The sequence below is a fragment of the Python bivittatus genome, unplaced genomic scaffold (genome assembly GCF_059951505.1).
Source record: "Python bivittatus isolate LINGU-HERP-01145 unplaced genomic scaffold, Pbiv_v1 ctg000810_np1212, whole genome shotgun sequence".
Lineage (NCBI taxonomy): Eukaryota > Metazoa > Chordata > Lepidosauria > Squamata > Pythonidae > Python > Python bivittatus.
This window is the reverse complement of record NW_028277111.1, coordinates 1,021,479-1,034,259: the sequence shown is the minus strand read 5'-3', so window position 1 is coordinate 1,034,259 and position 12,781 is coordinate 1,021,479. Positions and strand designations below refer to the sequence as shown.

Genomic DNA, 12,781 nt, shown 5'->3' with positions numbered 1-12,781 from the left:
AGTGTAAGAACTTTATAAAAAAAAAAAAAAAATTCAAGCAATATCTTGATCTTCCCTGATTGGCACATTTTTTTTAAAACCAAAACATGACAGTCTGGCAGAAATAATGCCAGCAAACACTCTTGTGGAAAATGTAATCCAAAATATTCTGAATCCTTTTTTGTCTGTTAACAGTTTTCCTGAAGTCAGCACAGGACACCATTCTGAAAGGCATTCAAAAACGCAGTTTTAAATAGTCCATACGTACTTTCTCAAATCTTTCAAAAGCTGTCAGCTCTGCAGTTGTGCTGGATCACTGGCTGTAAACAGATGCGATCAGTGATCTGGTAGTGGGTTCTGGAAAAGCCTGAAAAAACCATGCAAATCCAAAGGATCCCCATTTCGGCTGTTTTTGCACCAGGGTGGAAATCTGACATAATCAGATCCATGATTGTTAGGGCGCAATCCATGACAGACAAGATTTGATTAGGATTTCAGGTGGATCCCATGTAAAGATCATATGAAATCAGAAGATTTCAAAGATCCAACCTTTACCCATTGGGAAAAACCAAAGAGTGGTTTATAGACGTAAATTACGCATGGATGATACGGTCATCCTTAGTTGAAACAGTTCTGTAAATCTTTACATACACATATACTTGTGTGAGAGGCCTTCATGCATATACATTTTGTTTTGGTCTGCTTTTTTCCCCTGTTGCTATTCTATTTAATTAATAAAGCAGTGAAAAACAAAAACAGGAAACGCTTTCTCATAGTGAAGTCAGGTCAACAGCGGAACCAAAGACCCACCAAAGGTGGGCACCTCATCTTTCAGTGTCCTTAAGCAGAGGCTAAGCCCTCGCCCTCACCCTCACCAGCTTCAGTCTGGACTCTTGATCTAAACGGTCCCTTTCAATCCTCTGATTCTACTTTTAAAAAGTCTTCACCATCCCTGGTTCATCACAAGATTCCTTTTCCAGGAAGGTATCAATCTTCCCTAACAGGCTCCGTCAGATCCAGAACATCTGATTGCAGACAACTCCTCCAGATGTGCAGACTTTGGACTTCACTTCCCAGAATCCTCCCCTGTAGAAGCTGCCAAGGGTGGAGATGGGTAAACCATTGGGTCCTGCTTCTGAGAAAAAGGAAGTTTAGTGGCAAGCTAAAATGAAGGTAATTAGGGGCCATGGACTTACATGAATCTTTGTTTCTTTTCTCAGACTAGGAAATATTGGGCTTCAATATTAAATAAAGAATGTTTGCAGGTTTAAAAGATTTGCAGCCCACTTGGAGCACCGAGGCTGAAAGTTACCCCCTTCTCTAGACCAGCCTGACATGATGCTCATAAATGAAAGGAAGATTCCTGAGCTTTCAAAGTTGTAAAAAAAAATTTATTGTTGAGTGTATCAACAAGCTTCCCAAACCTGTCACAATTTATACAAGCAACATGACCGTGACTCCTACTACATCATTCTTTTTTCCTGTTTCCATTCAAATCTAACACCCTTTCCACCTTTTTTTTTAAAGGAATGCGTAAGCTAGTAACTCCAGTCCTAATCTCACCCAGGAGGAGCTCCCAATAAACCGATCGAGAATTGCCAGGGTTATGCAAGGCTATTACTATCTTCCCAGCACCATGAAAGACACAAACTCTGTAAAGCTACTTTGGTCACGTATCTTCCTGCCATGCCTGAATATTTCCAATGTTGGCCCTCAAGTGAAAAGTAGAACCTCCATGTAGAGAGGCAGGATACCCGTGCATATTAGCAGCTTCAGGGCTCAGGAACAGTACAAAGCCATTATAGTCTTCATGGCTTGTTTGATGGGCTTCCTGGAATCAGTCAGTTGTGAGAAATAGGATGCTGGGTTATGTGCACCTGTGGTCCAACCCACCAGATCTTTCGGTTATTCTTAAGTCTTCCTCTTTTCCATTCTTACCCAGCCTAGACTACAACCCTGAGATTTCCTAATAGTCTCTCTTCCATGTACTAACCAGCTCCAACTTGGCTTAGCTTTTTCAAGATCTGCTTGATACTGACACCTACTAAAAACAAAATTTATGAGAATAAGAAAGGCTTTTGCTTCATGTATTACAGTGAGGAAAGGGGGCCATTAAAGGCAGAGGGGATAATTTAAGAAAATGTCGGGGGGGACATGGTAAGCAGGTTTAAGATGTGCGGAGTTGCAAATCTGAGTTAAAAATCCAGTCAAGCAGTCAGGACTTGATGGTCATCCTTCTGGACCTCCATCCCACTCAATCTGGCTGGATCCTACAATTATACTGCTCCTGACAGACAGCTGCCTGATCACAGCTTAAACCCTTCCAGCAAGGGAGCAGCTGCACTTCCCAAGGCAGCCTGCTTCCCTGCCCCAAACTGCGCTCTTTTAGCCTTTTTCCTAACATTTTACCCCAAACTGCTTCTCGGCCATCCTTCCTCTTGACTCCTTCAAGCTTTCCCCTGCAGACTCAATACGCTCAGCTCTTTTGACTGTTTCTTGTAGGGCTTGGCTGACTATATCCAGGACGTTGGCTGAGCCAGTGATACCAGCCTGGCTGGCTGGCTATTCAGACTTTAAGCTACTTGGCTGCACGGAAGCCAACCTGAAATTTTCTGCATGGGTGAAGAGCATTATCACCTGCTAAAAACGGCCACTGTTTTTGGCAGAAGCGCCAGCATCGATCAAAATAAAGATGAAGAGGCTGGGAGTCCTGTTTCCCCTCAGGGGAGGTTGTTGTACAAGGATGAAGGCCTTCAGCCTTTGCTGCAACTGCACGAGACCTGAAATGGTCCCACTAAGTTCTGTACTAGGTGAAGCATGCACAAGATTTCATCTGGAATATACTTACCAAGGGGTGGTCCAGTGAGTGTGAGATGTGCTTCTGGGCAAACCCTTTATGGCCAGGCGTTTAGTAACACACCTCACGGCAAGCCTATCTTAGTCTTAACTAGGTTTCAGGCTATATAAAGCACGAGGACAGAGAGAACAAATCTGAAGACTGAGTTTAGGCTGAGATTTATGCTCAATAGTTAATGTATATTGTTCCTTTCGTCATTTCTTATGTGGACATACAGGTAGTCCTCGACTTACAACCATTCGTTTAGCAACCATTCGATGTTACAACGGCGATTAAAAAGTGACTTATGGCCAGTCCTTGCACTTACGACTGTTGCAGCATCCCCAGTCACGTGATCAAAATTTGGGTGCTTGGTAACTGGCATGTATTTACAGTGGTTCCAGCATCCCAGGGTCACCTGATCACCATTTGCAACCTTCCCAGGGGGCTTCTGACAAGCAAACCGTGTGGGGAACCGCATGATTCTCTTAACCACCATGAAAAATGTGGTAAAATCAGGTGCAGCCATGTGATGCCTCGCTTAATGACCGCAGCAGTTAACAACAAATTTTCCAGTCCCTATTGTGATCGTAAGTCAAGGACTACCTGTACTTTATAACACAACTCCTTCACTTCCAGTTTCTTACTTTCTTGGACCCCATCCTTCCTTTTCCTTACTTCTGATTAATTGGAAAAGAAAAAAGTTAAATTTTCTTTAAAATGTGTATTTGAGATGGCTTTCCCACCCATACTGACAAGGAATAGCGTGGCATCACTCAACAGGGAACCTAAGACGTAAAACAGTAAAAGTTTATTATGACACAAACTAATTTCTTTTTAAAAAAACCTGTTTGCCTTCTTTTATACTAAACTATCGCAGTTCACTGCTCATTAGATAACCCTTTGCTTCCACCCAAATCCTTGATCTCCATTCTTTCTGTCGGAAAACAGCTCCTCTTCCAAACCTTCTTTTGAAGCATCTACAAAGTCAAAGTGAGTTTGGAATTATGTTGTGAGGTGCATTTGCAGAAAATCAGACGTAGTGTGGGACTAAATGAACTCTCTCCTCACAAAGGTGTATATAATGAGGGTGTTATGCAACACAGAAGGGGACAAAAAACTTAGAAAAATGGATGCAATATTTGAAATACCTTTATACTATTGGCAATCTGCAGGGAAACTGACTGACCCCTTCCTACACTGGAATGTCTCCAGGAATCAGAGAATGTTTCTGAACATTCCAATTGCTCAAAAGAACGTCAACACCCAAGACTGAAAGGGAAAGAGGATCGTAAGAAGTCGGTAGAGTCACCAGCTCGCCAGGAAAAAGACAGGCAACCTGTCGCTGTGCGTTTGATCTGCAGAAGTCAAGCAGCTGCAACTTCTCGTTAGGCAGAGGTAGACATTTTCAATTGCTCATCACTGCAGATCAAACCGTGTTCGCAGGCAGATTCACAAGTTGGCCTTCTCAGCTGCCTGAAGGAAGAAGTTCATCAGAAGAGAGGTCCAACATGATCTTGAAATGCTGGCTGTCTTCTTTCACAAGCGAAGTACACTGTGCAAGCAGGTGCGACCTCAAACTGGGAACAGAGAATGAGAGAGACAGAAGGGAAGAAAGAAGCAAAATCAGGTGCACCCACCTGCCCACCCCGTCTCTGCTTGCTCAGATGATGAATCTCCTGCATAGGTGTATGGATGTCCCAGTCACTGATCTTCACTGATCTCTCCAACTTGGCTTACTTCTAAGAACGCTGCCATATGCGACTTCTCTGATGCCCCACCAACATATCTTTCTAGTGAAAACTTTAGCACCCTCAGCACATTCAAACACAGGCTGGAAACCATGAATTTTCAAATGGGTCATCAGGCTATCACAATGAAACGGTTTCACCCCAGTGTGGATGACCTGGTGCCTGGCCAACTTACTCTTCTTAAGGAAAGCGCTTCCCACATTCACTGCATCTGTGAGGTTTTGCTTCTGTGTGCATGTTCTGGTGATCGGCAAGGTGACAATCATACGTGAAGTACTTCCCACACATAGTACATTCAAGACGCAGCTCCTCTGCCGGGACTTTCTGATCCGGCGCTCGCTCCACCTGGGCGTGCTCTTTTTCTCCGCTTTTGGAATATGCAAACTTTTCCAGCCGCGCGCGGAGTGACACTTCGGCAGGAGCGTTTTTCCCCTTCGCTTCCTTCTCTCCGATGTTCTCCTTTGCGCTCTCTTCCATTTTGTGGTGTTTCTCGGCTGCCTTTTTCCTCTGTTGACGCTTGTAATTGCGCCATTGCTCACGCAACGCCGCCGTTACGGATGCGTTCTCAGGGGTGGACCCCAGCGATCGACCTCCTGTTTTCTTCGGCTGAGCTTGTGCGCTTTTCTTTGGCTTCACAGAACCTGCTGAGACAAAGAAGCAGACTAAACGTGACCCTGCCAGAGAAAGAAGAGGGCCGCTCTAATGCAGGGATTCTCAACCTCAGCAGCTTTAAGATGGGTGGACTTCAACTCCCAGAATTCCCCAGCCAGCCATGCTGGCTGGGGAATTCTGGGAGTTGAAGTCCACCCATCTTAAAGTTGGAACCAAGCTCCACTCTAGTGGCTAAACAGGGATGAGAAAAACTTTTCAAATTCAAAATGGTTTCAAGCCCAGAACAGTTGTTTTGAATTCTAGTCTTGCTGTTCTGAACATTACTGCCCGTTGCTTCTAATTTCTAGACCTGGATCTTTTAAAATAACACTGGTTACGGAAACCACGGTGGGAGATCAGAAAGTACAACCTCCGCCTTCAGAAATCAAGGCAGCTAGACCTCCAATCTCTAGAAACCCTACTCAGCTTCTCTCCAGAAGTTACGATCTCACCATTTTACAATCTATAGCTTTATTGAAGCATCACCAAAAGAACGGTTTATATTCGAAAGTGCCCCTAAGAATGGAGCCGACCTGTTCTCGGCAGAAACAAAAACCCTGCTTCCTTCTTTACGTGGCAAGAAAAAGGGAAGAACATAAAAAAGGGCCAGGCTGATCTTTTACAGCTATAAAAACGTGCTCTGAATAAAACATAGAGAGGCAGAATCCTACATGTCCACACCTAGGACTTCAAGGGAAATGCGTGGGAGAGGCTGGGTTTTGTTTAGATTCATGGCCAGGGGAGAACAGGCATCATCACAGAGTGTGCTGCTGACAGATATTGTTGTGAGTCTGTGTTGTTATTTACTGAAAATTGGAGGCCTGGCAAAACCATGGTGAGCTTATAGAGTTAGTCCTCACTTAACAACAATTTGTTCAGCTACTGTTCGAAGTTACGACAGTGCTGAACAAATGGTACTCATACCTGGTCCTCGAAGTTACAACCGTTGCAGCGCCCTCCCCCTGCAGTCACGTGATCAAAATTTGGGCGCTTGGCAGCCTGCCTGCATTTACGACCACAACTCCCCCCCCATCTCCGCCCTTTTGGCCACCCTGCACTCTGCCGTCACCAGCTGACCTTCACCATTTTTTTCCTCCTGCTCTAACAAGGCGCACCTTGTCAGCAGTGGGAGGAAGAAGACGGCAAAGGTAAGCTGGGGGGGCAGGAGGCGGTGGAGTGCAGCGCAGCCAAAAGGACAGAGATGGGGAAGAGAAAAGCAGGTGGGAGGAGTTGAAGTGGAGGCAAGCACAGCAGGGCAGGAGAAGTGTGAGGTCCTGGCCTAACGACTGCAACCAGGACTACTGAAACTGCTGTTGCCAAGTGGTGTGGTTATGTGATGTTTTGCCTAATGACTGTATCGCTTAGCGACAGAAATTCCAGTCCCAATTAGGGTTGTTAAGCGAGGACTACCTGTATGGTCCTGTCTCTGCCAGAAGCAAGTTACTCGTGCTTCTGAAACAGTGGCTTCTCCATCAGAGTCCCCAATGCAGGCAGAGTCCAGCTCCCATTAGCTTCAGCCAGCATGCTCAAGGTTCAAAAGGACAAGAGTTATAGTCCAACTGCAACTAGGAAGTCACGCTACACATTGTAAACTTGGCTTTACCAGAGGTAACAGAAAAGGAACATCTGTAGTCATAGCAAGAGGACTCCAAAGCATACCACTCTCAAACATTTCCAGAATGTAATATAATTTAATGTATGATGCACAATTTATTTTAGTAGATTTATGTTTGGGACAATCAACCCTGATAGGTATCCCAGAAGGCAACAGAGATTGAAAATTCACCCCCAACCAACAGAAGCCAAATTCACCTGGCTTCTGAGACGTCCACAGATATTGCACCAAAACAGCACAATTGGATGGGCTAGAAACTTGATGTTTATTGAAATATTTATGAAAGCTGAAGCTTTGAGGGAGCCCAATCCTACACCCATGCCCTATCCTATGCTTTATCCAGTGCTCCCAAGAATATAAGAAGAGGTGTGCTGGATCACAAGAAAGGCTACATTCCTATAATGGCCAGCTCAATGCTTCTAGAAAATCAGATGAACAAAACAGGGCTCCCTGTGTTTCCTGAAGTCTCCTTTAAAGCATCTAAAATGCACTTGCGTGTCATGAGCAAGAGTGAGTTAGCTATTTGCCCTGCTCGCTGCTAACCATCAACTCCTTCGGTGGTTTGTTTATCCTAAAGGTGCCAGCCAGAACTCCCAGCTTGTCTCTCCCAAACAAGCTATGAATATGAACCTGAGAACAAATCATAGCTTCTAACTCTGGCTTATTACAGAAGAACAAGCCAAAGGTCCCAGTTTGTATGCTGCAGTAGGTGGTAGCGCCTTGGCGACTCTGAATGATTCCTAAAAAGCTAACTGGAGTTGGATCTGGTTAGTACTTGGTTGGGAAACCCCTGGAAAATCTCAGGGCTGTAAACTAGACTGAGAAGTCAACACTATTTCAGAAGAAGGCAGTGGCAATTCCTTTCCTGCATTCCCAAAATATCAAATTTTGCATCCTCCTGTTGAACAACATGCACTACCATGCTGTTGATTCAAGGCAGACTAGAATTCTTCATCATGCTAGCTTATGGTGGCATGTGGCAATTCCTCTGGAATCACATGTGTCTGCAGACCAGGTTGGTTAACCTTAACAAACAACAACATCCTATTCACCTTGCATCAGCTCCCAAAAAAAAGGTATGGTTGCAAGTGAATAAAGGAATGGGATTTATATCTAAGCAAACATATAGAAAACCTTCTCCAATCTGGTATCCTCCAGATAAGTGTGTTGCAACTTGCAGAATTCTCCATCTCAATGTTTCTCAACCTTGGCAACTTTAAGATGTATGGACTTCAACTCCCAGAATTGCCCAACCAGCATTCTGGGAGTTGAAGTCCACACATCTTAAAGTTGCCACGGATGAGAAACATTGCTCCATGTTGTTTGGGGAATTCTGAAAATTGCCATCTGAATATCTTGGGAAGTTGAAGCAGAAGGTTGTGTTGATTTCCTATAGCCCCAACCAGCATGACCAATGGTGAGGAACACTCAAATCTGTTGTTCAGCAACATCTGGAGGGTTACAGGTTCTCTATCCCCCATATCAGAAGACTAGAGCTAATCATGGCTCATGCAATGAGAATAAGTAAGGCTGCATTAAAATGAAATGCAGACAAGAGAATATAATGTTTCCAGAATAACGTTACTTATAGTACTATAACATGTTATAACAGATTTCCACAGAAAAGGTAGGGAATCTTTCTGTTTTTAAATTTCTGCTCTATTACACTTGCAAAAATTATACATTTCAATATGAAGCTGATTAAATACACCTGCCATGTATGATTCTATGTCTACTCTCTACCTCCTTCCCTAATAGACAGATTTTCTCCATGAAATACAGCTATCTATCTACCTGGTTGCTAAGAGTCAAAAACGACTTGTTGGCATATAATCAATCAATCGCTGTATTTTCAGAGAACAAAATGAATAAGTAAAAATCAAATGCTTGTTCTAAATATGAACGGTAAGTTTCCACCTTACATATTTTTTCTATACAACAATTGGTATAATTGTAAGTCTGAATTTTCAAGTTAAAACAATACGCTTGTCTATTTGAGGGAGGTTTAAAAAAAAGAGAGAGAGAAAATTACTCTCCTGTGTGGTCCTTTGTTAGATATTCCATCAATCTGATTATAGCCCACACAGAACTACGGCTTACACTTAAACCAACCAATGGTTCAGATAATATGCCCACCTCTGTTTGCATCCTTACGTTTAGAGAAAGGGGGTTTTCTGTTTTCAAAGCCTTCATTGAACCTGTGGATTCGTTTGTGTCTCGAAAGATTCGAGCTCCACTTGAAATCTCTGCCACATTCATCACATACGTAAGATTTTTCTCCCACGTGGACTCTCAAATGTAAAAGATGAGTTGATAATTTATAAGTTTTATGTCCACATTTCGAGCACGTGTATTTTCTCTCTCCTTGGGGCGCTTTTATCCTTTTCACAGATTTTTTCCCCCTCTTGTGTGTTTTTTGATGAATTTTGAGGGAGGAGGGTTGGATGAAGATTTTCTCGCAATCGGGGCATTTGTAGGGCTTTTCATTTGGGTGAATTCTCTTGTGCCGCACGAGATCAGACAGATAATAGGTGCGATGCCCACAATCGAGGCACTCGTGCTTCCTCTCACGATCTTCGTATCTGCTTTTTTTCATCACCACATTATTTCTCTTATGCTGAGCAGATTTTCCTTTTCCGCTCCATTCCCTGGAACGTAACTTAGCTGAAGACTCCATCTTGGAAGACTCAGAACTCGGAGAAGCAGCAGCTGGGCCATCTTCAGATGATCTCTCTAGAAGATCTTCCAATCCCACTTCTTCCCGCTGAGGAATTTTTGGTAAGAAGTTAATCAACTCCTCATCATCTGTGGGGATATAGAAATTATTCAGATTATGGGAAAGCTGTTCATGGAGAACAGGGGAAAAAAAGGCAAAATGAGCCTTGATTTGATAATTCATTAAGCAGCAACCATGGATTTTCAAGTTTGTTTGTGAAGCCAAAATAATGTAACAAATGTATTTTCTTACTCTGAAGTCAAATCCAGCGGCTGTGTTTTACTCCACTGCCCTCAAGCTCATAACCGCTCTCCTTACTCACTGTGCATGCTGGGTCCTAAATTAAAGTTACTGGCTTTTTACTTGGTGGCTTTTCTTCTGAAATTTCTAAGAATGTAATGAAATTTTGCTGGATAGCAATTGCATTAGAAGGCTCTGAGACTGATTCTTATATTGAACTTCCATACACATGCATCTTTATTTTTTAAAATTTTATACTATTTTACTCTTATTTTTATTGAGAGCTATTAGAATATTATCACTAATCTCTTTCTGTAACCTGCTTCTTCTTGTGTGCTATTATTATTTTGGCCTCTGGCTATAAATTAAGAAAGTTAATTCTACTCTTCTCAAGGCACTGAATTCTGACTGGACCGAGTAACTGCAATTTGGCCCTCCATGCAAGAACCAAGGAAGGTTCATCTGGACATTCAATGGAATGCCTAAAATCAGAAAACAAACCAGCAGTTCTCCTATAGCACCATTTTAACATGCCTTTAAACGTGGGCCGTTTGAAAAAAATGAATCTGCAAAGCAGTATGTAAAATGGACCATTTAAAGCACCAAGTGAATTATGATCTTTCTACAACTGCCTTTCCAGGCAGGATACTGTTAACCCTATGGAAAAATGGAGCAGGCCAAGATTAACAATTTGTTTCTGACCATCCTGGAAATTCCCATCAGGGACAGGATTTGAATAAAAAATCTTAACCGCTTGGCCTCAGGGGTAGGATAGTGTTATAATGCTAGAAATTGTGAGTTAATCAGGCAAGTCAGTTCCCACCTCTGGCATATATTATGACCACCCCAGGAAATGGAATTCAGCCTAGCCACAGGCAAACCAAGAGGAGGATGCGTGAGCAAGAACCGATGGCATCTCTTTAATGCTACTGGACAAGGACACTTTAGCCAACAACTGACCCAACGGTGTTCCTGAATATAGCTCTCACATTTGTAAGATTTATATCCTGCCTTTTGTTCAAGAGGTCAAAGATTACTCTTTTAGATAGAAAGCAAACACTTTTGGGCAGAGACACACGTCAATGTTATCCATTCATTTATTAACATGGGAAAAAGTAGAATCATTGAATCAGATGGAACTTCTACAGTCTTTAGTCCAGTGTTTCTCAACCTTGGCAACTTTAACATGTGTGGACTTCAAGTCCCGGAATTCCCCAGCCAGCATTCTGGGGGTTGAAGTTAACACATCTTAAAGTTGTCAAGGTTGAGAAACACTGGACTAGTCCATCAAATTCCTGAGCAATGGCTATTGGACCTCTGTACTCCCACTGTTGAAACTAAGCTCTACTGACTTCAAAGACCAGATGAGGTCAAACCAAGCTCTGGCCTGTGATTTTTAGATTTGCACTATTTCTCCAAGACCTCGCTGTTTATTGACTTCTTCTAACTCAATGGACCATGGACTGAATCTGCGATCTACGTGCAAACAAGCATTCTTAACTGATCTACGGGCTACCTTGTGATTCGTTATTTTCCTACTTCCGGGGTCAGTCATCTGACTCTTGGTGGCTTTTCATGTTTGGCATGAGCCACAAAGCCTCCCCAGAGATGAAGCAATAACACATAATAAATTTGATTTTCAGTTTACCTCATAAAACTAAGGAAAAAGGGGGAAAAAAGGGATCAGATGTCCCCCGATTACCACTTTGAATGCCTTGTTCATAGAAAAAAGTAGGATTGAAATATTTTACATTTAATAATGACACCTAACTTCTACCCACCACTAAGCGTAACATCACATTCTGCAATAACAGCGTTGGGCACAGGCGTTTGCTGACTGGATAGATGGATCTGCTGATGTTTGGTGAGGGTTGAGGACCATCCAAAGGACTTCCCACAGTCCAAACATTTGTAAGGTTTTTCTCCAGTGTGGATTCTGAAGTGTTTAACAATGTCTGATAATCTTTCGGCTTGGTATCCGCATTTTGTACAGGAATGCTTTTTCATCTTTTGAAGTTCTGAGGCCTCGTTGGCCTTCCCCAGAAGATGAGCCTCTTTGTCCTGACAGCCTCTCGAAGAAGGCTGATCGTGGCAAACTTGACGTACTCCAACCTCGTCTTCCAATTTGATCTTTTCCTGCAGAGGAGCCATATTTCTTGACGTCTCTTCACCTATAAGGACAATAAACAATTTAGATACGCAATGCTGCGAACCTTATCAAGTCCAGCTAATAACAGCTGATCAACTTGCTGCTTAAAATCAGTTAGAGTGAAATTAATGCTAGAAAGTGAATACATGCCATAATAAACCTGGGAGTGTATCAGCACGAAAACACTTTTTACCAATTTTTTCTCAAGGGCAGACAAAGCAACAAATTATTGTTTAATTGGAATCTTAGCTTGTGAAAGTACTTGGGAATGGTTCTAATTTAATAATATAGACATCTGCATTTCAGAATAAGATCCATCCAGGAACTAAAAGCAAGGGAAGATAAAATGACCTTTTGATCAAAAGAAGGAAAAAGAACTTGGCCTTTTACCTGCTTTTATGAAGATCAGATTTTTAAAAAATGGTTCAGTAGGAGAATATAAGTGGAATGTGTATTATAGATTTCTCAACCTGCCATTATTTATTGTTAAAAACTTTAATTTTATAACAAAGGAGTTAAAATGAAGAGTTAAGATGAAGCTGAAATGATTCACTTTTACAATTTAGTTATTCAATTTGTTAAGGCAGCCCAACTTCAAAAAGTCTCTGGGTGGCTTATAATATCCAATATGTGAGTCAAAAAAACAAAATTAAAACAACCTGACTATCTAGAAAAAATCACAGCAATAACATCCCCCCAAATTTGATGGGACTCCAGAGATATCCTAACCCCAGCCTGGGAACAGTGCCAGGACTTCCAGAACCATTGGTAAGTAGGAGCCATATATATCTCCGGGGAATGCTGTTCCAGAAGGCATGGCTGTGACATTATGTCTAGATCCCCA

At 42.5% G+C, this 12,781-nt stretch overlaps 1 protein-coding gene across 3 annotated transcripts in view; it reads right to left on the bottom strand.

Annotated features, from left to right (window-relative positions):
• Window positions 1–3,949: 3,949 nt before the first annotated feature.
• LOC103056638 (uncharacterized) overlaps window positions 3,950–12,781 on the bottom strand; it is a 32,013-nt gene continuing 23,181 nt past the window's right edge. Inside the window, exons 10-13 of one of the 3 annotated variants that reach the window (XM_025169435.2) lie at window positions 11,570–11,959; window positions 8,969–9,637; window positions 4,742–5,210; window positions 3,950–4,395 (exon numbers count right to left, since the gene is read on the bottom strand). In XM_025169435.2, coding sequence (XP_025025203.1) covers window positions 4,747–5,210; window positions 8,969–9,637; window positions 11,570–11,959 — 1,523 coding nt within the window. In that variant the 3' untranslated portion in view covers window positions 3,950–4,395; window positions 4,742–4,746. Of the gene's footprint in view, window positions 5,211–8,968; window positions 9,638–11,569; window positions 11,960–12,781 lie in introns of all 3 variants that reach the window. The other 2 variants (XM_025169434.2, XM_025169436.2) reach the window with 2 other exon arrangements.